This window comes from Onychomys torridus, chromosome 22, assembly GCF_903995425.1.
Source record: "Onychomys torridus chromosome 22, mOncTor1.1, whole genome shotgun sequence".
NCBI lineage: Eukaryota > Metazoa > Chordata > Mammalia > Rodentia > Cricetidae > Onychomys > Onychomys torridus.
The window spans coordinates 28,974,220-29,000,433 of NC_050464.1; the positions used below are offsets into that span (position 1 = coordinate 28,974,220).

A 26,214-nucleotide genomic window follows, 5' to 3' on the forward strand; every position below is an offset into this window, starting at 1 on the left:
AATGTTAAGTCAAAAAAGGGCGGCGGTGGCGCACGCCTGTAATCCCAGCACTCGGGAGGCAGAGCCAGGTGGATCTCTGAGTTTGAGGCCAGCCTGGTCTACAGAGTGAGTTCCAGGAAAGGCACCAAAACTACACAGAGAAACCCTGTCTCGAAAAACAAAACAAAACAAAAAATTTTAAAAAGGATTTAAAGTATATGTATGTGCTTATAGGAAAATATGCAAAAAAAAAAAAAGCCTGAAAGCAAGAGAAGCATAGAAGTACATACCTGTAATTCTATCACCTGGGAGTTGGAGGTGAGAAACTCAGAAATTCAAGGCTAGCCTGGGTTACATGAGACTAACTCAAAACAAAAAACAAGAGAACCAAACAACAAAAACCAAAGCTTGAGAGCAGGTACTGAGAAGTGGTCATTATCTTTACTCATGGATAGGATTCCTCCATCAATCCAGGCTGGCCTTGAACTTATGATCTTCCTGGAGCCTCTACACTGTTGGGATTCTGGTATCCTACCAGCTCTGGTTAAGGAATCGCTTTTATTTTTAAAGATTTGACTTTTAAACTGCATGCACGTGAGTGTCTGCATGTATGTATGTGTATGTGTAAATGTACATGTATGCACACCACATACATGCCTTTGGAGCAGAAGAGGGCACCAGGTCCCTTGGACTGCAGTTACAAACAATGGTCAGCTGTCAGGCGCCATGTGAGTGCTGGGAATTGAACCCAGGACCTCTGGAAGAGCAGTCAGTGCTCTTAACTGCTGAGCCATCTCTCCAGCCCTAGGAATTTATTTTTAACAAGCTGGGCTTAGTGATGTGCACCTGTGTTCCCAGCTACTCCAGAGTCTGACAAATGAAAATCATTTGAGGCCAAGAGTTAGAGAATAGTCTTGGCAACACAGAAGGATCCTATATAAAACATTACAAAAACATATAAAGAAGTGATTTTTAGGAGAAGGGGATAAGGTTTAGTGGTAGAGTGCTTAGTTAGCACATGGAAGGCCTTAGGTTTGATCGCTAACATCAGCATTACACAAAATAGTATATAGAAAGAAAAGGTACTATCCCCAAACATACATTAACAGTGTACATAAGAATTGATTTGAGCTGCACAGTGGTGGCTCACTCCTTTAATCCCAGCACTCAGGAGGCAGAGGCAGGTGGATCTCTGTGAGTTTGAGGCCAGCCTGGTCTACAGAGTGAGATCCAGGACAGCCAGAGCTGTTACACAGAGAAACCCTGTCTTGGAGGGAAAAATTAAAAAAAAAAAAAAGAATTGATTTGATCCACACAGCCAAATCAGCAATAAATGCTCCACTTAAAAAAAGATCAATACCAAGAGATGGAAATGAAATTATTCTTAGTTGGTATTTGTCTTAGTTACTTTAATTAGTACTTTAGTTAGTTACTTAGTTACTTTCTATTGATGTGAAGAGATACACCAATTTATAGAAGAGTTTACTGGGGGCTTACAATTCCACAGGGTTAGAGTCCATGACTATGATGGTGGGAAGCATAGCAGCAGCTGAGAACTTATATCCTTATCCACAAGTAAGACGTAGAGAAAGGGCTGGAGAGATGGGTCGGTAGTTAGGGGTGCTTACTGCTCTTCCGGAGAGCCACAGTTCAGTTCCCAGCACCCACCTCAGGCAGCTCACCACCGCCTGCAACACCAATCCCATGGCTGTCCTCTTCTGGGCTCCAGAACACTGCAATCACATGCACACACACAAATACACACACACACACACACACACACACACACACACACACACTCACATTTAAATTTAAAATAAAATTTAATATAAAATAAAATTTAAAATAAAAAATAAAATCTTTTTTTAAAAAAAGGTTGCCGGGCGGTGGTGGCACACGCCTGTAATCACAGCACTTGGGAGGCAGAGGCAGGTGGATCTCTATGAGTTCGAGGCCAGCTTGGTCTACAGAGATAGTCCAGAACAGGTTCCAAAGCTACACAGAGAAACCCTGTCTCAAAAACCAAAAAAAAAAAAAAAAAAGAAGAAGAAGAAGAAGAAGAGGCAGAGAGAGCTCACTAGGAATGACATGGGCTTTTAAAACCTCAAAGTCCACCCCCATTGACACATTTCCTACAACAAGACCATATAATCTAATCCTTCCTAAACAGTTCCACCAACTGGGCACCAAGTATTCAAACATATAAATCTATAGGGCATATTCTCATTTAAAATCCCATAGTATCAAACCTTATATATGTGTATGTTAAATTAATACATTGTTCTTCATAAGTGTATTGTATTATTATTACAATTATCAGTGGTGTTAGAGATCAAATCTAGGCCTGGAGCATGCTAAGAAAGTGCTTCCAGGCAATATGATGAATTACGACTCAATTAAAAATAAACTTTTGGAGGCTGAAGAGATGGCTCAGCAGTTGAGATCACTGCCTGTACTTACATAGTATCTGGTTCAGTTCCCAGCACCCACACAACAGATCATAATAATCTGTAACTCCAGTTCCAGGAAATCTGATGCCCTTTCTGGTCTCCTTGGGCACTAGGCCTGTTGTGTATGGTACACAGATATACAAGCAGGCAAACACTCACACACATTAAAAATACCAAATAAATAAACAATCTTTAGAAGTTGGTGTGCTAGTGCATATCTATACTCCTAACACTTGGGAAGTAGAGGCAGGAGAATCAAGAATTCAAAGCTTCCCTGGGCCATATAAGACTTTGACTCAAACAAACAAACAAAAACAATAAGTAAGCAAACAAACCCATTTTAATTTAACATTAATTTCCAATCTTAGTATTATTTTTGTGATTAGGATTTATTTCTACTTATCTATCAGTGTGCATGTCTATGAGTGTGTATGAGATGCTTGGAGACCAGAGGAGGTATCACTTTCCACCTATTGTTTTTTAATGATAATTCTTTTAAAAGTGAAATAAAATCACACATTTCCTCCTTCTCCTTCCCCCCTCCAATCCCATCCACGTAGCCTTGCTCTTTTAAATTCATGGCCTCTTTTTCTTTGTGGGTTTTTTAAGCAGACACACACACACACAGTCCATATAACATTACTTAGCCACATGTGATTTCAAGGCTGACCACTTGGTGTTGATAAACAACTGGGGGCTCTTTATTGTAGTCCACCTATATTTTTATAAGGAGCAAATAATTAATTGATTGTATTTGTTTTTTTTAAAGTAACTGCAAGTGCACACATACTGTGCACACTTCTGGAGGTCATAGGATTTGGGACTTAGTTCTCTTCTACAATGTGGGTCCTGGGGATTAAACTCAGTTTGCCAGCCTTAGCAGCCAACATTTTTACCCACTGAGCTACACACACTTATACATGTGGAGATCAGAGAACAAGATTCTGTTCCCTCCTTCCACCATGTAGGTCTCAAGTATTGAACTCAGATGCTCAGGCTTGGCAGCAAATGCTTTTCCTGGATAAGCCATCTCAAGAGCCTCAACTCCACCTACTTCTGTGAGGCAAAGTCTTTCCCTGAATCTGGTTAAATCTCGGTTTCACTAGACTAGAAGCCAGCAAGCCTCAAGGATCTTCATGTCTCTGTTCCCCTCAGAGCTGGGTAATTTCAGGGATGCCTGGCTTGGTGCTGGGCACTGGGATCCATCTGGTCCTCAGGATTACAAGGTAAATACTCTTCACCACTGAGCTACCTCCTCAGCTTCACTGTGTGTTTTTGATACAGGCTCTTGTGTAACTCAGGCTGACCTTTACCACCTTAAGTAGCCAAGGTAGGCCCTGAGCCCTGATCCTTCTGCCTCTACCTCTCAAGGGCTAGGATTACAGGCATGTGTTGCCACACCCAGCTTAATGCTGGATTTTAGAACAGCCACCTGCTGCAAGGAAGCAACTCTCACATAAACAGCCATGCTTCCTTGGTCCAGACAGGGGTCTGCAAAGCTGCTTGGCTGAGGGAGCAGAGTGCCCTGGGTCTGTCTGTTGGTGAGGTTGTGCTAATACTTCTGCTTGAGCACAAGGCATGGAGGAGGGCACTCTGGGGTCTGCGTCCCGTCCCCTTGAGACTCTGCCTTGTACTGACTGTATAGCCTGAGGCAGAACTTGAATGGGACAAGCCTTCATTCTGAGCAGGCAAGACACACTAAGCTCTTCTTCCTCTTTGCAAGCTCCTCATGACCGACCAGCTGGAACAAAGAAAGGAAACATGTCTCTAAGCCTGTGTGAACAAAGTTCTGAACTTGAAAGTAAACCTGAGATGGTCCTCCAACATTGAATACAATGTGTCAAGTTTCCGCCACAGTGCTTCCACAGGACTGACAGCACGTTGCCACAGGAAGCCTTCTCAAGTTCTTTGTTTCCCACTCCCCTTTGTTTCACTGAGTACTGAACCCAGGGGTCAGTGTATGCTAGGCAGGAGGCCCTCGACCACTGAGCTACATGCATACCCTCAATTCTTACTTAATGCATGTGTACCCAGAGCCTTGGGCATGCTAGACAGGGCTTTACCGCTGAGCTCCACCCCAGCCCTCACGTTGTTTTAAATGCAGGTCTCACAGAATCCAGGCTGCCCTTCATACTGATTGTAACTGAGGCCAGCTTTGCACTCTTGCTCCTTCTGCTTCCGTCTCTGAGTGCTGAGATTACAGGGGTACACCTATAATACACACAGACATGCACCTGCTCTGGTTTTTTCATTGTTTTTGTATGTTTAGAGACAGGGTCTCATGTAGCTTTGGCTTTCCTATGTAGACCAGGCTGGCCCCAAACACAACGATCCACCTGCCTCTGCCTTTGCCTGCTGGGATTGGAGGCATGTGCCACTACACTCTGCTACACTTTGGTTTTTGTAATGATGGGGAATAAACACAAGATATAATAGGCAAGCATTCTACCAACTCTACATCACCAGCCCCCTCAATTTACTTTTATAATTAAAACACACAAAAACTGTTTGAAACAATGATGTATAATTGTCTTCAGTAGAAAGTTAATCAGGGGCTGGTAAGATGGCTCAGTGGTTAAGAGCACTGACTGCTCTTCCAGAAGTCCTGAGTTCAATTCCCAGCAACCACATGGTGGCTCACAACCATTTCTTCTGGCCTGTGGGGACACATGAAGGCAGAATACTGTATACATAATAAATATAAATCTTTACCAAAAAAAAAGAAAGAAAGAAAGTTAATTGGTTGAAGAAATGTTTTTAAAAGTTATTTCCCAAAATGGATTATAGTTTTATTTAACAAGTCTCATACATTTTACGAATCAAGGAGGCTTTTATATTTATGAATCAAGGGTGGGCTGGGTACAATGATGCACACCTATAAGACCCAGTTCAAGACCAAATTGGGGGCTGGTGGTGCAAAACAGCCTGTAAACTAGACACCATCCTCTGACCTTCCCATGCATGTACATATGTATGTACCTTAATATAATATGCAGGTAGTTGAAGACTTGCATGACATTTATCATGCACTACACCTCAGAATATAACAGAGGAAATCAAGCAGTGTCTTCTTGGCATCTGCTTAGTTCTAATTCTCTGTGGCCTGTGAGTGTCTCGGCTTTAGTGGAATCATACAGGCTGACCCAGAGTGTCTGATTTCAATCATAAAATGTATCTTTAGTTACACACAAGGCACAACTGAGACAGAAATCCTAGAACTAGTGAACACAGTGACCTCTAGTGGTGAAACCGGCACTGTCCTACCCAAATCCTTAAGAGCCAGATTCAAACGGAGGATTCCACTGTATCGGAAGATTAGGTAATGCTGTGTTTTCTCTTTAAACTGCAGGAATTCTCCTCTTAAAAGGAGGGGGATTGAGGAGAAGAATAGCTGGGCCAAAAATGTTAATTTCATTTTCTCTTCGAAAATTTCCCTCCAAAACTATGATTTTCCTAACACACCTGCTGAAATGGGGGAACCCTTGGTGGGCAGGGGTGAAAACAAGCTCCAGTCCACAGCGGGAAGGGAGAGGGCTTCAGTAGTAGAAGTCTCAGATGGGATGGGCAGTGCTGGGGACCGTGGTGTGTGACAGGAAGGCTTGGGACACTTACCCCTGGGGAAGACTTGTGCCTAGCTTTCTTACTTTGAGTTACACCAAAGCAGCAAGATACATGAGTGCTTCCCCAACTTAGCAACTGAAGGTAATCAACTGGCAAACTCAATGCTGGATTCCTAAAGAGTTGATAGTGCTGGAGGCCAAGTCTAGTGCTAGACTTGCACACTAGGTTACACCCCAGCCCTTTGAACTCCTGTTTGCCTAGCATTTGTGAAATTACAAACAACCTCCCCTCATCAATCTGTAAGGTGCTTTCGAAATGTTACTTCTGATCCTTCTGCCTCCACCTACCAAGTCTGCGATTACAAGTTACCTGCCACCAGGCCCAGCTACTGTGTGTGTTGGGCAGGCACTCCATCAACTGAGCTACACTCCTTCTCTAGAATGAGCTTTCCACTAGGAGTATTTTGTTTTCTTCAGAAGCATAGTGACCCATTCAAGCTGGACAAGATGTATCTCCACTTTACAGGAAGAAAATTCAGCTACTTGGACAGAGAATAAAAATGTTGAAATTCGCCGGGCAGTGGTGGCGCACGCCTTTAATCCCAGCACTCAGGAGGCAGAGGCAGGAGGATCTCTGTGAGTTCCAGGCCAGCCTGGGCTACAGAGTGAGTTCCAGGAAAGGTGCAAAGCTATACAGAGAAACCCTGTCTTGAAGAACAAATAAATAAATAAATGAATGAATGAATGAATGAATAAATGAATAAATAAATAAATAAATAAATAAATAAATGTTGAAACTCTCCCAGGGGTGGTGGCGGTACACACCTTTAATCCCAGCACTCAGGAGGTAGAGGCAGGTGGATCTCTGTGAGTCTGAGGCCAGCCTGGGCTACAGAATGAGTTCCAGGACAGCCAGGGCTACACAGAGAAACCCTGTCTCGAAAAACCAAAAATAAATACATAAATAAATATTAAAAGAATGGTAAAACTCAAGCCCAGTCTCTTACCAATCCCTCAAAAGACAGGGGAAAACACCCAAAACCTTATTTTAGGGAAGTGTACATCCCTTAGCCTGTGACAAAAAGCTGAGGTTACAAACAAGCAACTATGCAAATATTTCAATCAAATTCTTTTACCAGTAAAAATTAGCTCGTCATGCAAGCAACTTTTCTCTTGCTTGAGGCGAATGATCTCTTCTCGTTGGTCGTTGTTTTCTGTGGTCTTCTCCGTTAGGTCCTCTTCATACACAGAAGGAAGACAAATCCTTAGGAAATACCAGCCTCCTAGGAAACAGACACTACACAAAACCTCCATGTGCTCAGCCGCCTCTGAGGACGCCAGCGGGTCTACAGCTGGGCCATTCACTAGCTCTGGCCTGGCTGCTCTCCTGGCTCTAGCCTGGCTTCTCTTGCTACACTCGGGGACCCAGAGCAATCTTTGACACGGCCTTCCCTGCTCCCTACCTCTCTCCTCTTCTTTCTCTCAGTTCCTTGACCGCCTCTGGGATAAAGAAGACATAGTCTGGGTTTTGTTCTCCATTTTTGGTGAACAGATTCTGAATCTCTTGGAATGTTCTGACTGATGAGTATGTCTTGCCATTCAAAAGAAGCCCCTCTGCTAATGACAGCACTTAGGAAGCTGAGGCAGGAGGATCACAAATTTCAAATCTGAGGCTACCCTGGGCTATGCTATATGACAAGACCTTGTCTCAAAAACCCAAAACAAAGCCAAATGAAACAAAACAGGGACCCTTGCAGATCCGCCCCCCCTAGTTAGCATCTGAAACCCACTAGTCCTAGGCCATCAAGGGCTGGAATTTTCAGCCCTACTCACCTGCCTTCAAACCAAGAGGAAGACAGAGCTCTATAGAGGCTCCAGAGAACCTGAGATGGAGAGTTCCAGCTACATACAAGTGGAGGGGTTCAGGTTTTGCTTTGGGAGGGGATGTAGGAGCTCTGCGTAGGAAGCCACTTCCATCCGCAGCTCCAGAGTTTCAGCCAGAAATGGGGCAAAGTGCTTCCCTGAGCTTTCTTCAATGCTGGGGCTCAGATTGTGGTGGCGGCTGCTCGGGTGGCCGTGGGAACCCTTGCTTTACTGCCAATTGGTTGGTCACAAGTATGTGAGCCTCCCCTGGGATTTGGAACTGGTGCCTTAAGTGGGAACAGTCTCCTGGGCATGAACCTGTGGGATCCGTCACTAACTCCAGGCATCCAAAGCATCAAACTGAAGTGAATGTCTGTGTACCCAACTGGTAGAAAAGAAATACAGAGCTCCTTTCCACGAAGGAGACAAACCAACCCTGAACGGCCCACTTAAACCCACGCTGGGCCTTCTGCATTTGCTCTTCCTGCTTTCTGCTTACAAAGTTCTCAGCTGGGGTCTGGCTGGTTCTGTCTGCACTCCAGTTAGAGCTCAACTAACTCTTCACATTCACTTTCTCAGTCAACCTGCACTAAATGAGTTTTTCTCCCTTGCTCTCTGTTCTATTTCCCATTACCCTACTTTAAAAAATGTTTGAAATAAATATTGGGTTAATCAAATATTTATAATATATAAATATTGACACAACAGACTTCTTCTTGAACATCCTACTTGACACACACACATACTCAACACTGATGACCCACAGTGTATCCTTGGTGCTGTGCTGACCCAAAGGCAGTCTGTCCCCACTATTGCTATGGGTTTTATGAATGATGGTTTTAGCTTATGTTATAAATGGAGAAAAGACTTACGACCATTGCTGAAGGTATGGTAAAGCCAAGACTGTTTTTGTTTTGGTTGTTTTGTTTTGTTTTGTTTTTAAGATTTATTTATTATGCATGCAATGTTCTGCCTGTATGTATCCCTGCAGGTCAGAAGGGGGCACCAGATCTCATTACTGTAGATGGTTGTGAGCCACCATGTGGTTGCTGAGAATTGAACTCAGGACCTCTGGAAGAGCAGCCAGTGCTCTTAACTGCTGAGTAGCCATCTCTGTAGCCTCAGACTGTTACATTAAATTGGTCAAGAAAAACTTTCAGATTTAGGAGATGGGGCTGAGACAGGGTCCTATGTAGCCTAGGCTGGCCTTTGAAACCTGTGTAGTAGAGGATGACTTTGAATTGATGGTCCTCCTACCTCTACCTCTCGAGTGCTAGTACCTGTACTACCATGCCTGGCTCAAATTCCAGAATCTAAACAATTTAGTTTGAGGACAGGCAGCAATCTTCTCCCCATTAAACTCATGCGTGACTATGTCCAGGACGACTAAGCACTGTCTTTAATGATTTCTTTTTATCTTATGTGCATCGGTATTTTGCCTGCATTTATGGCATGTTTATCTGTGAGGGCATTGGATCCCCTGGAACTGGACTGACAGACAGTGGTGAGCTGTCATGTGGAGACTAGGAATTGAACCCGGGTCCTCTGGAAGAGCAACCAGTGCTCCGTAACCAGTGCTTTTAACCACTGAGCCATCTCTCTAGTCCTACCACTCTGCAGCAGCTCCTCAGAGGCTTATTAACTCGTCAGTCCTCTAACCTGACCCAGTCACCATTTATAAAATGGTGCGGATTTGAAGCTAAAGCAATAGCTTCTCAGTCCCACGGTCACCTCAGCACCCACTCACTGGTCAAGCTGCCCTGGGGGAAGACCAGAGAAGACTGGGCCTACTTCTAGGTCCTCACAGATCAATGTAAATTGAAACTGTCATGGGTATTCTTATTCACATACAACATACACACACACACACACACACACACACACACACACACAACGGCATCTGGTATATATCTTTCACTAGAAGACATCAAGAATAAGAAAGAAGTGAGTCACAGAAGTACCTAGAACAAAACTAGAAAACCACCCAAAAGGCATTTGCAAGATCCCTCAACTCCCCGATAAGATTTTACATGTTTCTCCCCCAAAGAGCTGAGCAGTTCCCCATTTGGGGTTCGGCCACATGAGGTGCATATGAAACAGAATGGCACTGTGGCAGGTCCAGGCCTAAACCTTAAAAATCTTCCAATGTTTTTGTTCTTTTTTAAGTTTCTGCCCTTCCTGTGGGAAGAGATGCTCTGACTAGCCCAGGGGTGAGGAGAAGAGACACATGAAGCAGAACGAGTCTGTGAGAAGCCTAGCTGGGTCTAGGCTAACCCACTCATCTGGACCAACTCCAGCTGCTCACGTTTAACAACTGCTGCACTGACACCGCACTGTTTGTTACACAGCATGGACCAGCAACAGCTAACTGATACAGTCAAGTGAACTCAAGTAGGACTCCCTTAAAAATATGATTCAGGGTTGGGGATTTACCAAAGATAAGGCCCTGGGTTCAGTCCTCAGCTCTAGAGGGAAAAGGTGCAGTTTAACCACAATTCTGTTATCTTGTATCACAAAACTTGTGGCACAATTCTATATAAATGAAACAGATATTACATGTTAGGATCCATAGCCGGGAATAAACCCACTTTCAAGTATAAGATTAAGGAAACTCATATGAAGAAATAAACTCCCAAGACAAGGTACTACTATCTAAATTATTTCCTTACCTTTCAGTTTACTGATTTCAAACCTAAGTGCCTTCAGTTTCTGCTTATAATCTTGCTTTTCTTTCACAATACAAGTCTCCGCCATCTTAGCATCACGTAAAGCATGCTCTAACAGTTTAAATTTACCCGAACAGTCTGAAATGTGATTGACTGCCTCAATAATATCTTTGTCCTAAAAACCAAGGAGAAAACTGTTAGTCTAGATTTAAATTCAAAATAATCAGTTAGGTTGTTCTTACTTAGACTGTACTGTGCAGTGAGTTCCTTTCTAAACACCTTTCAGGTTAACTCAGTTGTTGTAACTCCATAGTAGCACCAAGTGGCAAAGAAATCAGTAGACACAAAAAAATTCTTTTTTTTTTTCTTTTCTTTTTTGTTTTTTTTGAGACAGGGTTTCTCTGTGTAGCTTTGTGCCTATCCTGGAACTCAACTCTGTAGCCCAGGCTGACCTCAAACTCACAGAGATCCGCCTGCCTCTTCCTCCCAAGTGCTGGGATTTAAGGCGTGCGCCAACACTGCCCAGCACAAAAAATTCTTATCTGACCATGGTGCTAAAGCAGCCATTTCAATGTAGTTGGCTGGCCTGGAAGACCACATGCTGTCATGATACCTCACTTTCTCTTGACAAGTTGAAAATCAGACTTTTTTTTTTATTCAGGGTCTCTTTTACATAGCCCTAGCTGTTCTGTAAGTTGCTCTGTAGGCCAGGCTGGTCTCAAATTCACAGAGATCTGCCTGCCCCTGCCTCGGGTACTGGGATCAAAGGCGTGCGCCACCACAACCAGCAAAAATCAGACAATCTGATGGCCGGGCTGCTCTTCCATGGGGATGTTATTCTCTGGATGACAGGTGAAGTCCCATGGGGCCAACATTTCCTACTTACATTCGGCTTGTTAAAAGGACAGGTTTTTTGTTTTTTTTTTTGGTTTGTCGAGATAGGGTTTCTCTGTGTAGCTTTGCACCTTTCCTGGAACTCACTCTGTAGCCCAGGCTGGCCTCGAATTCACAGAGATCCACCTACCTCTGCCTCCAGAGTGCTGGGATTAAAGACGTGTACCACCACCGCCTGGCCTAAAAGGACAGACTCTTAAAAACATCATCCAACCAACCTGCTGCATTAGAAACTTTTATGGTTGAAAAGCAATTCTAACCATAATTAATGTACAACAATAAGTGGCTGAGGTAGGTTAGTGGCAGGGCACTTGCCCAGGTTCAATCCTCAGACTCAGGGACACTTGCTGAAATACTATGATTAACAGGTATACCTTCCTGAGCACACCCACTGCCCCAGCAGCACCACACATGCATTCTGATAAAATCCTCACAGGCTTGGAGGGCTTATGGAGAGAAAACAATCGGGGCAAACCACTCAATAGCGAATGGAAGACTGGGCATGATGGGATCTCAGCATTCTGGAGGCTAAGGGAGAAGGATCAATGAGTCCTAGGCCAGTCTGGGCTACATTACAAGTTTCAGGCCAGTAGACAAAACAAAATAAAATCTTTAAAAACAGTAGAAGGGCTAAGGATGTAGCTCAGTAGTAGAGTGTTTACCTAGCACATAAAAGGCCCTGGGTTCAGATCCTACCGTCATACATTTAAAAAGTTGTTTTATTAAAACAGTAACACAAGATGGGTGGTGGTGGTGCATGCCTTTCATCCCAGCACTCAGGAGTCAGGCGGATCTCTGTGAGTTCAAGGCCAATCTGGTGTACAGAGTGATACAGAGTGAGTTCCAGTACAACCAGGGCTGTTACATAGAGAAACCTTGTCTTCAAAAAACAAAAAACAAAAAACAAAACAAACAAAAACCAAAAACTTTGTGTCCAGACAAGTTTAAAAATAATAGTTTAGCCAATAACAAGAGAGCCAATTCCTTCAATCCCTTGGAAACACCTTCAGTTTTTCACAAGCTTTGCCAGTGCTGTGGTGGACATCATGCTGATCACTATTTTCACTAAAGCTAATTCTACAAATTTTAATATTTTCTCTTTAATTTCCAGAAAGTTTGCTCATGATCATGTCCCAGCGCTAATGCCAAGAGAAATTACAGAAAATGCATACAAATGTCCCACTACACCGACATCATCCCCTGCTTAGCAACTGCCGAAGGTGCATGCAGCAGAGGAGCGCTCCCTGTCTCTGGGGAGCCCATGCTTCACACTTTACAGTGTCTGCCAGCTGCCAGTTCTCCTCGTTTTACTAAAAGACTACCAAGCGTCTAATGGTCGGGATCTTCAGGAGACCTACAGCAGATGCCTGGGAGGGAACGGATTCACTGAGATGGAGTGCAGAAGCTTTGGGAGCACCGTGTAAACCTCTTTCTTTCTTTCTTTTTTTTTTTTTTCAAGACAGGGTTTCTCTGTGTAACAGCCATGGCTGTCCTGGATCTCACTTTGTAGACCAGGTTGGCTTTGAACTCACAGAGATCCGCCTGTCTCTGCCTCCAGTGCTGGGATTAAGGGCGTGCGTCACCACAGCCCTGTGCTTTCTTTCACTTTTAAAAGAGGAAGATGAAATTAGCAATGGTAGCAGCTCTGTTTCTGGGCTGCTAAGGGCTTGGGGAGAGCTGGGGTGTGTGGGTGAGCTCTGTAAGCTACAGTGCTCTGGAAGTGGAGGTGTGGCGTTTCAATTACCTTTAGCTTTATCATGGTAGTGAGAGCCTGCTCTCGAGCTTGCAATTGTCCTACCTGAGCAGAAAGTTCCACTAGCGTGCTGCTGAGGTTTTCATTTCTAGCCTACAAGGGAACAACACAGAAAATAGTGAGTCTGCGGGTGCTTTCATTATGTTACTGACTACACTCAACACTCGTGTCTCTATTTTTTAAGTTTGATATTTTTAAGGAACAAAGTGGGCTAAATAAGCAATCATCGAAAAAGAAGGCAAACACCCATTCTCCTATTAACCCTCGCTTTCTCTCAGTACTTAACAATTGTTCTGAGCTACACTGTTTATATAGATTAAGTTGACAAACATTTAATTTTAAGTAAAATCATTTTATTTTAGTTAACTCACAAATAAAACACCACACAGATGGTTTAAGGAAGCCACTCAGACACTTGCCCAGTCCCAAATTCTATGCCTTTCCATGAACACAGAGTAGCCGTTCTGAAGCCATGGAGCCTTGCTTATGATTTTACACGTTCACTGTCAATTACACTGTTTATTCATTACCCAGCACAAAAAAAAAAAAAAAAAAAAAAAGAAGCCAGCGGTGGTGGCGCAGGCCTTTAGTCCCAGCACTCGGGAGGCAGAGGCAGGCGGATCTCTGTGAGTTTGAGGCCAGCCTGGTCTACAGAGGGAGATCCAGGAAAGGCACAAAGCTACACAGAGAAACCCTGCCTCGAAAAACCAAAAATAAATAAATAAAAAATAAAACAAAATAAAATAAAAGTCTATTATAGTTGAAACTAGAAAAAACATAAATTACATCTTCTTTCATGACTCGTGTCCTTTTCCTAATTTTTATTCATAATTTTAGGTTGGTAGTAAAGAAGATAATAAATGAGAACTGGATTTTCATCCAGGAAGTGGCCTTAGTGAATTCTGCACATCTTTTTTTAATATCCAGGCTAAAAAAAACTTTATCCTGGGTTTCGTTAAATATGCCAATATGCATTTGCAAAAATCCTATAGAAAACAAAACACAAAAAGCAAGCCGTTATCTAAACTAGAGTTGAGCTGATAATGATGTATCCACTCACATTCACCAGTTATAACAGACCACTGTGATGCAGGGCCTCAGAAGTGGGGGAGGCTGTGTGTATGGATGTAGCAGACATGGGAACTCTGTACTTGCCATAAAATTTTGCTATAACCCTAAAACTGTTCTACAATATTCAGCTTAGCTGAGTCACAAACTGTAATCATAGCATTCAGGAGGCTGAGGCAGAAGGATTACCAGTTTGAGAACAGCCTGGGCTACATAGTGAGACTATCTGAAAAACAAAACAAGCAAAAAAAAAAAAAAACCCACCCAAAACCAATAATAATAAACAAACAAATAAATAATAAAGAAAGAATAAAACACTGAAAACTTGATGTTACCAATTTTATCCCAGATACGTTACTAGCTTGGGTATGTGTGTATTTATCGTATCAGATAGAGTTTAGGCTAATCTCAGCACTTGAGAGAGAGGCTGAGATTGGATGACTGTGTCTGGGAATGTAAAGCACTTGCATCTTCAAGGCCCTGGGATTAATCTCCACAACAGGAAAAGAAGAGGGGAAAGGAAAGGGGGAGGGAGGAGGGAGAGGGAAGGAAGAGGAGAGGCAGGCAGGGGAGGGTAAGGGAGGGATTCAGAATCTAGAAAGCCAAATTTGAAGCTACCAAAACTTGAAGGTACTTATTTCAGATTTCGAGAGAGGAGGTTTTCTGAAATAACCCATTGTTGGTACAAAGGACAATGCTTCTAAACCCTTTATGGGCTGTGATGAAACTTCACCTCCAGGACAGCACGGTGCTGTGCAGCTGGCCAGAAAGCTGGGAGAACACAAAGCCAAGACGGACAGAAGACACACTACACAACTCCATATACACATGCCATTTTCACTGGTGACATTTAAAGTTCATTTTTCTGTAACTGGAAGCCAGATTCTGGCCTAAGGAAGTTCATTAGAAATCACAACCAACCTCAAGGTCTTCTGAGAGGAGGGCGGAATGTGTGGCCTTTTGAGCCATTTCCTGGAGCTGTTGCTGAGTCTTCTGAAGAGCTGCCTGACATTCTATTTGATTGGATTCAAGCATCTTGACCTTCTTCATGAGAGACTTGATTATGTCAGTTCTTTTATGCAGCTCACCTGAGGGAAATTTCAATCACTCTGTCTGCACTGAGATGTAACAGGCAACATTTTCAAAATCAGGTTACAAAGTAAAGGCGTATTAAATGCTTTAAAAACATCTCATTGTGAAATGCACAATACCTAACATGTTTTCCAGAAATAAACACTGGCACTAACCCAGAAGACACCTTCTCTTAAGTTCCACTTTCCAAGCCACTGCCCTGATCTTAGACTGGTCCTTTCCTTGCTGCCCACCTACCCCTCATGCTGAGGATGGTATGCCAGGCACTCGCCCACCACCAAGCTTTTTACTGTTCACGTTCTCCTACCTCTCTCTGCATCCACCCCAAAGCACAGTCTGAGCCAAACACAGATGCAATTACACTCAGGAGTTCGTCTCCTCACTTGTTTTGCCTGAGATTAAGATCCTGAGAGCCTCCCGTGTTGTAACTTGTGTTTATCACAAACGCTGCAATGTGAGTCTATTAATTATAACTCCAACATATATTTATCTACTCTACATCTACCTAGGTGATTATCTAGGTTATGCCTACTTTGCAGCTGTTAAGTGGTGCTGCTCTGAATGACCATTTGTATGTGTCTTGGGGCATATCTGCTTTGCTACTCAAAATGTGGTCCTTGCCCCTGAAGTACTAGCATCATTGGGGAAATTGCTAGAAATGCAGACCCCTACCCGAGGCATGGCATCTGTAATCCAAGCAGCCAGCACCAGGCAGGTGAAGACAGTAAGATGAGGAGCCCAAGATCATCCTTTGCTACAAAGCAAGTTCAAAACCAGCCTGAATTACAGAATACCCTTTCCGAAATTAAAAAACAAGAAAAGACAAAGCAAGTGCTGAAGAGGTGACCCAGCAGCTAGGAGCTCACACTACACTGCTCTTGCTGAGAACTCAAGTTTGGCTCCTGGCCCCACACTGGGTGGCTCACAGCTGCCTGTGACTCCAGCTCTCAAGGGTCAGACTCTCACCAGCACCCTCTCAGGCACCAGTACTTACCCATGTGCACATGCCCACGCACACCCCACATAACAATGAAAAAGTAAAGGCTGGAGAGATGGTTCAGTACTGCTCTTGCAGACCTGAGTCTGGTTCCTAGCACCCACATGGCAGCTCACAACTACCTGTATTATCAGTTCCTGGGGATCCAATGACCTCTCCTGGCCTTGGAGAGTACCAGGCTCATATGCAACACACATACATACATCCAGGCAAAGCTCCCATACACACAAAATAAAAATAATAAATGAATCTATTTAAAAAAATAATAATAAGAGATTGTTGGGCCATGGTGGTGCATGCTTTTAATCCCAGCATTTAGGAGGAAGAGGCAGGCAGAGCTCTGTGAGTTCGAGGCCAGCCTGATCTACAAACCAGGTTCCAGGACAGGCAAGAATGTTACCCAGAGAAATCCTGTCTTGAAAAAAAAACAAAAAAGAAGAGTTTAGAGAGATGATGATTCAGTGGTTAACAGAACTGGCTGCTGTTTCAGAGGACCCAGGTTCAATTCTCATTACCCAAATGACAACCTTAACTCCAGTCCTGGGGATCCAGCGCCCTCTTCTGGCCTCTGAATGCACTGCATGCATGTGGTGTGCAGGCAAACATGGAGGCAAAAAAACCCATATACATTAAAACTTAAAAAGGGGGTTTTTAATTAAAACATCAAAACAAAACAAACAAAAAGAATGCAGACTCTTAATCCCAAACCTATTATATCAGAATCTACTATTTTGGGGGGTGAGGCTAGGGGTTGCTAGGGATGGAGCCCAGGGCTTCGAATACTTTCCCAGTGAGTTGTATCCCTCAGCCCATAATCTGCATTTAGTAAGTTCTTTAGGCAGCTCAAGTGAAAATCCCTGGAGATGGAATGGCCAGACCACAGCTACATCATCTTTCAGACTTAGACCCTTTCTTATAGGACATGTATGTCTTCAACTTGACTAGGCACTGTGAAATAATTGTGGCAACTTACTCCCACCCGCAGTGTGTAAGCCTTCCTGTGGCTCTCCATCTTCCCATACATGGGCTAGCCAGGCCTGAGCCTCCATGGCTTCCAAGGTCAGATACCAAGAGGCAGAACGGCATGGCTGTAGCGTTGACTGCAACTTAGTTTACCAACACGATAGCTCTTGCCAGTCTAACAAACATTAAACGGTCTATCATTATGGTTTGTGTTTCCTGAGTTACTAATGAGTCTTGTTCTTGTATGTGGCACTGAAATTAACAGAGTCCTCTGGATGCGAGGCAAGCACCTCCACTAATCTGCATACCCAAGCCCCAATCTTGCTTACTTCAAAAACTAGGTACTAATGGCTATATACAATCTGTGTTATTTAAGAATTATCTTTATACTACTTTTTTTTTTTGGGAGACTGGGTCTCTTTGTAGCCCTGGCTGTCCTAGAACTATGTAGACCAGCCTGGCCTTGAACTCGTACAGATCCGCCTGCCTCTACCTCCCCAGTGCTGGGATTAAAGGTGTGCATACCACCATACCCGGATGTTTATACTACTTAAAAATTTTTAAAGTACATTTATTGCATGTGTGCACATGCTTATGCATGTCTGTCACAGTGCATGCAGAGGTCAGAGGTCAGCTTGGGAGAGTTGCTTCTTTCTTTCCAGCATGGTTCTCCTGGGGACTGAACTCAGGTCCCCAGGCCTGGCAGCAAGTGCCTTTACCCACACAGCCATCTTTCAGGCTCTATTTATATTACTTTCAATTAGCAATCTTTTATATTTGTTTTTTATTTTTATTTTTGGAATTTTTGAGACAAAGTCTCATGAACCCCAGGGTGGCTTCAAAGTTACTGTAGTCAAAGGTGACCTTGAACTTCTGGTCATCTGACCTCTACTGACCATCTTGGTTTTACATGATGTTAGGGATAGAGCCCGATGCTTCATTCATGCTAAGCAAGTACTCTACCAACTGAGCTACTGATTGACCAGCCTGACTCTATTTTAAGATTAAAAGCCATCTTGTTACAAGGTCAAAATAAAACTTGGATATGACCAGGTCTTGACCTATTTTCTAGAATTAGACCTGGTCCATACTCTAGACCTGTAACTCAAATGTTAAATGGTCTTTTAATAAAAAACCCGGTACCAGATATTGGGGTGACCAGAGAGACAAAGGAACAAGCCACCTCTCACCTCTAGGACTCCTCAGTCTAAAAAGCTTTCCTCAGCTGAAAGACTTTAGTTCCTGTCTCCTCACGCCTTACATACCTTCTCCACCCACCCATATCATTTCCTGTCCCAGCTTTCCTAGTGCCGGGATTAAAGGCATGTGACTCACAAGTACTGGGATTAAAGGTGAGTACCACCACTGCCTGGCTGTTTCTCTCCTAGACTGAGTCAATCTCATGTAGTCCAAGGTGGCTTTGAACTCACAGAGATCCAGATGGATCTTTGTCTCCCAAGTGCTAGGATTAAACAGGTGGCTTGATCTGTTCTCTGATCTTCAGGCAAATTTATTAGGGTACACAATATATCACCATAATACCTAACCTCCACCCTGATAAGATGTTTTGTCAAGTTCCTATGTAACCCAAATGCCTCTGGAACTCCGCAACCCTTGAAAACTCGCTGGTACTGCAGTTGGGGCTATGTGAACCCCACTGTCCCCTGTGCTTGATGCTATTTACTCAGACCCACTTTTAGGAGACATCTGGGTCTGATGGAAAATAAAGCTTGCATGTGTGACCAAAGAATTGGAGTATGATCTTTATTCTCATGCAGTGGGATTAACACTGTATTCCCAGCACTATTTTGAGTTTTTGAAATTATATTTAGGGGATGGAGAAATAGCTCAGTAGTTAAGAGCACTTACTGTTCTTCTAGAGGATTCAGGTTCGAGTCCCAGCACCCACATAATGGTTCATAAGCACCTACAGCTCCAGTCTCTGGGGATTCATCACCCTTTTCTGATCTCCTCTGGCACTGCATGCATGTTGTGCAGGCATACATACACTCATACACATGAATTTTTAAAAATTATTTATTTATGGTATATTTATAAGAACATATTTGTATGTTGTAAAATTCAAAGGATAACTTGTGGGAGTCAACTCTCTCTCCATTGTTCAGGTACTAGGGACTGAACTTAGGTCTTGGGGGTTAACAGCAAGCACCTTTACCTGCTGAGCCGGGGCTTTGATCAATTCCCTACCGCTGAGGTACACCCACAGCCTTCCCTCCATGGTAACTGTAGCTCTGGCCAGCACTTTTCCTACGGGGCTGTTTATAAAGTCTGCCCATCTTCAACAGGAATGAACTCGGGGACATCAGGAGCTGGACTCTATCTATGTGTCAGCATACAGACGTACAGACAGATGGAGCTGCGTGTGTTTCTGACCTTCTAATTTGCTGCAGCGTTCCTCCAGAGTCAACACTTTCTGCCGATCCTCTTCCCATGAGAGAAGTTGTCTCTGATGCACCGTGACCATATCATTGAGCTCTTTATCTCGATCTTTCAGTTCTCCAATGAGCAACTGCAGCTCCTTCCGCTGTTTTTCAATAGTGGAATTCTCAACTTCTGACCCGATGTTCTAAACATGGAGGGTGATTTTGAATCAAGATAAACCCAATACCGCACATCAGTCACAATATATCTCCAAACAACTATACTCTTTCGCTGCCAACTCTGAATTGTGAAATTGAGTTTTATCCTCACGTAAGAGCAACACAGCAAGTTATACCACACAGTCTGCCTCTGTCATCTTCCATCAGACCATACAGTTCTGAGAGAGTAGGACCATTTCCAAAACCTCTGGCTAACCACAGTACACTCCACTTCTGCTTCTTCCTGCTTTGCTGTCTATCTTCCTGTTCCAGTCAACAACGCTATTCCCTACTCTTCCCTTCTGTGCCCGGCAGCACGCAGGCACACACATATGCACATACACACACATGCATGCATGCATACGTGTACACACACACACACACACACACACACACACACACACACACATCCCTGTCACACTTTCTGTATATGTGGTCCTGGAGCTCGAAACCAGAGCATTAATGAGCATGTGTCCCAGTCTTTGGCCTAGAAATTTTGGAGAAATCAAGGAAAGGTAAACATGAAATAATTGTTTTTAATAATAATTCTTATCAAAGAATGGAAATTTTAATCTGTAAGAAAATAGCCAGGTTGTGGTGGCGCATACCTTTGATCCTTACACTTGGGAGGCAGAGGCCAGTGGATCTCTGTGAGTTCGAGGCCAGCCTGATCTACATAGTGAGTTCAAGGACAGCCAGGGCTACCCAGAGAAACCCTGAGGGGGGCTGGGTGGAGAAAACTTAAGCTGGATATGGTGGTACAAGTCTTTAGTCCCAGGACTTCAAAGGTGATGGTAGGTGGATCTCTATGAGTTCAAGGCCAGCCTGGTCTACACATCTAGTCCCAGAACAGCTAGGACTACATAGTGAGATGCTAAGGCAACAATGACAAAAGAAAGACAGTAATGAGAACCTACTAGTAACAGACACATTATTGAAATGCACTCAACCTATCAAGGGCAATTTAATACTGTTGCTTGTCCAAACTCAAAACATATAGTTAAAAACAAGGGCAGAAAGGATCCAGAGGTCACACAGGTTTGATTCTTAGCACCCACACAGAAACTCAAAACTGTCTGCACCTCCAGTTCTGGGGATTTGATGCCCTCTTCTGGCCTCTGCAGGCACCAGGCATGCATGTGGTATACAGATATACATGCAAGCAAAACATCCAAACATATAGAAAATAAGTCTTAAAAGGGGTGGGATGGTTCAGCAGACAGAGGTCTTGCCTTACAGCCTGGTAACCTGAGTTCAATGCCCAGCCAGAACCCCAGTAAAGTTGGAGAGAGAGAACCTACCAACTCCACTCTGGCCTCCACTCATGCACTTGTGCTGAATTCACATGTGCTTATGTCATATACACACACATAATTTAAAAAGTAGGCTAGTGGTGGTGGCGCTCGCCTTTAATCCCAGCACTCGGGAGGCAGAGGCGGGCGGAGCTCTGAGTTTGAGGCTACAGAGTGAGATCCCGGACAGAGAAACTAGGACAAAGAAAGTTTTGAAGAGAAAATGTGCACATACATACCCAAGGCAAAAGTACAATAAAGTCTCATGTTATCAAGACTTTGCTGCAGCTGCCCCAAATTCCTCTTTTATAGGATGTTTCTAAAAAAAAAAAAATACTGAGCCACATCCCCAGCTTGTCAACTATGAAGCCATTCCCACTCCTAATATTATCTTCAATAATTCCTTTTATACATATACTATTTAAAAAATATATAACTAACCCTTTTTTAACGCTTTTTTGGGGGGGGGCAGTTTTCGAGACAGGGTTTCTCTGTATAGCCTTGGCCATCTTGGAGCTCACTCTGTAGCCAGGCTGACCTTGAATTTAGAGACCCTCCTGCCTCTGCCTCCTGAGTTCTGGGATTAAAGGTGTGTGCCGCCACCACCACCCAGCTATAACTAACTGTTTTTTTTTTTTTTAAAGATTTATTTATTTATTATGTATACAGTATTCTGTCTGCATGGATCCCTGAGGACCAGAACAGGGCACCAGATCTCATTACAGATGGTTGTGAGCCACCATGTGGTTGCTGGGAATTGAACTCAGGACCTTTGAAAGAGCAGCCAGTGCTCTCAACCACTGAGCCATCTCTCCAGCCCTAACTAACTGTTTTAAAGTCCAGTATATGGCAGGTCCTATCAACCTGAATCCAGAGTTGGGCACTCAGTGGTTATATAATCTTAAATGACTTAGCATCTTTCAGCCTTAGTTTCTTTACCTGTAAAATGGTAACAACTGCACTCTAAGAGACTTGCATATGCTTAGGCACGTGGTCTATCAACACCTACAGTTTTTTTTTTTTTTTTTAATTATTTTGTGTATGAGTGTTTTGCTGCATGTATATCTGTGTGCCACTTCCAAGCTCAGTGCCTGTGGAGGTCAGAAGTGGATATCAGATCTGCAGGAAATGAAATTGATAGACATTTGTGAGCCACCAGATAGGCGCTGGGAATCAAACCTAGATCTTTTGGAAGAGCAGCCAGTGCTCCTGACCAACTGCTGAAACATCTCTCCAGTTCCCACAGCTTTTTAAGAAAACACCTTTTGAGATGTAGTCTCATTAAATTGCCCTCCCCTTAGGCTCTGTGTCCTTGAACTTTCCAGCTTCCAAAGTATCTGAGATTACAGGCTAGTAGCTTTATAAGTGCCTCGAATATAGTAATCTCTCAACATTAGCTGTTATTATTATTATTAATTACAATTAGTTAGGGTCTTGTTATACAGCTCTGGCTGGTCTTGAACTCACAGGAATCAGTATGCCTTTACTTCTGGGACTAATTCATGTATGTGTGTGGGGAGGGGAGTGTCAGAGGACATTTGAGTTCCAGGGATCCAACACAATTCATCAGGCCTGGCTTAACGAACCTTCACCCACTGAGCTACTATTAAATTGTACTGTAAACCATACGGTGCCGAATTATGTTCTGTTTTTGTGTATGAAAAGTGGGCCTGGAACTCGCCTGACGCACTCCTGGCAACCCTACCACTAAGCTAAGCCTAGCCCCAAGAGTCCTAACTTAGGACAATAATTACAGCTGGGACACGGTGGCTCACACCTGGATTCTCAGGACTCAGAGGCGGGGAGTGTGCCGCCAGCACAGCCTACACAGGGTGTGAAGGGCAAGTTCATGGAGACTCCCGTCTATGACCACAGCATTTTGAAAAGGACTTATAAACGATAATGATTTACACTTACTGGTAACTAAACACACACAGACACCCCTAAGAACTTGGAATTCCAAGTCACAATACTTGAATTCCAGTCTAGAGGGACGGCAGGCGAGGGGCACGGAGCTCGGCGGAGGAGCACGGGCACGAAGCCGGGCCGACGGCGCCATCACCTGGCCCTATGCGGGGGCACCGCTGCACACCTCGGGCCAGCTCACTCTCAGGACTGTCAAAGTGAAGCTGAAAGACAGCCCGGCCCCTCGCCAGGCTACTGCTGAGGAAGCGAGGGAGGGCAAGGTCCCTGCCAACGTTCAACAGCAATGCCCGGCTGCTCGCGCTTGGCCGCCGGCAGCTCAGCCCAGGCTTTGGTCGGGCGGCGGAAACGGCCGCTCCGTCCGCTCTCTGCACCGCCTCCCGGGGCCGCGGCGCTCACCTGGCGCCGGGAGAAGAAGGTCGCCGAAGGGATCATGGGTGATGCCCCGGTCCCCAGAGAGAGTCGGTGCCACCAGCGCGTCACCCCAGAAACGCCATAGGCGCCGGGCCGCACAGGCGCGGGCAAGCCCGCAGGCCGGGACGCCGCGCCCTCGCGGCAGCGCATGCGCACCCAAACCGCCCGGCCGCGCTCGGGCGTCGCGCAGGTGGACGCTCCAAGTCTCGCGAGACTTGCGGCCGTGCGCCGGGAACCTGGTTTCTCAAGCAGGAAGGCTCCGGTGCCCCGTAAGTCTCCAGAGACGCGTTCCAGTGCGAAAGACAAAGTCGTTTCCAGGCCCCAGTGGCCCCGGCTCACTCGCCTTCCGGTTCCCCTTAACTAGAGGGTCGTCCGTTTCCCTCCCTGTGGATAATGGCTCCGGCAGCCAGGACTAACCCAAAGATCACTCAAGACAGAAGGATCGATCAGCCAATCAATCATCTTCTCTCAATAATGATGAGAACCGTGACACTTTATCAACATCCACCTTATCATTGCTGGGTCCTGGGGCTGAGGTGGGAAGACTGGAGACCTAGGGAGACCCCGGGCCTCATTTTGACGTGTGCATGCCTGCACTTGTGCGGAGGTGAGAGGAATAAATAGTTCCAGTCCGTGTCTCCTTGGAAAGGCATTTGGGGAAGGTCCACCCACCATCCCGCCTGCTTCCCAGCTCTAGGATTACAAATGCACGCGTGACGGATGCCTGGTGCGCGCGCTCAAGGGTGTTGGGTTGGGGAAGGACAAGCGATTACAAATGTGCTGGGGATCAAATTCCTGTCCTCATCATTGTGAAATAAATGCTTTATTACATACCTACACACCAAATAAAAATGTAACAAATTAAAAAAAAATGATTGTGCCGATTAGAATTATAGTCAATCTTTGTACGTGGGGCACTTTAAATTTCAAGTCAAAGGAAAACATTCATTTTATCAATAAAGGCACTTTAATCCTTCATTTTCTGACAGTAACATCCTCTAATAGCTATAGAAGGGCCGAAAATGCACTTTTCAAGAACTGTTTGGGGGCTAGAGGGATGTCTCAGTGGTTAAGTGTGCTTGCTCCCCTAGCAGAGGACCAAAGTTCATTCCCAGCATGGAGATGGGAGCTCAGTCACCGGTAACACTAGCTTGGGGTGTGTGTGGGGGAGCGGGGGCCACACAGGTTCTTCTGGCCTCTGTGGGCACTGTACCCATGGGGGCATATTCCCTTTTTATAAAACTTAGAACTGTGGACATTTAAGTGCCTTTTCCATGAACATATGTACATACATGGAGATCTCAGAGCACCAAGAAAACACCAAAAGAACACTTGCCAAATAGCCATGACTGGTGCATTTGCTCTGCCAAGTAGGAATACTTGGCAAAATTCAGTTAGTGAAAAATTTCGTTTTTACCCTTCCATATTTATTACACATTTTTTTTCTAACTTTTTTTCCCCCTAAACACCCTTTCAGGGCTGGAGAGATGCTCAGCAGTTAAGAGCAAGCACTGGCTGTTCTTCCAGAGGACCAGAGGTTCAATTCCCAGCACCCAAGGGGAGCTGACAACTGTAACTCCAGTTCCATAGTACCCGACACCCCCATACAGATATACATGCACGCAAAACACCAATGCACATAAATAAAAGAAAAAAAAAAGAAAAAACACCCTTTCATTCAAGAAAGAATATATTTGTATAATTAATGATTTCAGGGATTCTAAATTCTTAAAGGTATCTTCTATACAACTTTGTTTGTGACACTGGGATGAATGCAAGGGTCTTGTGCATTTCTAGGCAAGTACCTGTACTATACTCCCACACCTATATTATTTAAAAAATAAAAGCCTTTTCACATATAACACCTGATTTTCAGTTTAATTTCACCCAGTGCATTCATGATCAGTTTCTCCATAAGTTAGTTTAATTTCTACTCCTAAAATTGTAGACCGAGAACAGATACATGCCATTTTTAACTGGTTAAAATTTTACCCACATGGTAAACAAGAACAAGAATTCCCAGCCTTTCTGAGCATCCTTCCACTTGTAACAGAACAAATGTCTAAAATATATTTGAGTCTGACCCTACTCAACATTACCAAGCAGGTTTCTAATATTCTTGGGAAAAGCTTTTTCAAATATACAGTGTCCTACCCACAAGACACATCAGCATTTAACTGATCTGTATTACTTATGAGCTTTAACATCATCAGCAACATTGTGAATAGCACCCTCATCCATGAGCTGCATGCAAGACTTGTTCTTATCTTAGGACAGTGTCGAAGGGACTTACTGGGTCACAGTGCACATGGTTTTAAGGCTTTTAAAGTACTTATCAAGTAATCTCTGGAATGACTTGAGCAAACCTACCCAGTCCGTGTTGTTTGCTACATCAACAAAGTGGACTTTGTGTTAATGAAGAACCTAATCCAACCAAAACCCATTAGATTCTCACCAACCAAGGGCTCACTTCTACCAAGAAAAGGAAATACAAATTCTTTCGAAAAGTCGCTCAGCTTTCTCCCAGTAAGATAACCAACAGAAACATTTCCCCAAAAAAGTTTTGGTGCCAAGAGTCCAGCTCAGTGGCAATGCATGCCCAGCACAGGGCCCTGGGTCCCATTGACAGCACCAAGTGGGGGAGGGGGGAGCTACAGTGTTTTTATGAAATAAAAATTTTTTAGAAAGAAAAAAAAAATA

At 44.1% G+C, this 26,214-nt stretch overlaps 1 protein-coding gene across 4 annotated transcripts in view; it reads right to left on the reverse strand.

Annotated features, from left to right (window-relative positions):
• Ccdc62 (coiled-coil domain containing 62) overlaps positions 1–23,687 on the reverse strand; it is a 44,587-nt gene extending 20,900 nt beyond the window's left edge. For all 4 annotated transcript variants that reach the window (XM_036171824.1, XM_036171825.1, XM_036171821.1 and 1 more), the window contains exons 1-6: positions 23,500–23,687; positions 19,680–19,872; positions 15,155–15,321; positions 13,157–13,258; positions 10,522–10,693; positions 7,126–7,227 (exon numbers count right to left, since the gene is read on the reverse strand). In XM_036171824.1, coding sequence (XP_036027717.1) covers positions 7,126–7,227; positions 10,522–10,693; positions 13,157–13,258; positions 15,155–15,321; positions 19,680–19,872; positions 23,500–23,664 — 901 coding nt within the window. In that variant the 5' untranslated portion in view covers positions 23,665–23,687. The remainder of the gene's footprint in view (positions 1–7,125; positions 7,228–10,521; positions 10,694–13,156; positions 13,259–15,154; positions 15,322–19,679; positions 19,873–23,499) is intronic.
• Between the last annotated feature and the right edge of the window lie 2,527 nt (positions 23,688–26,214).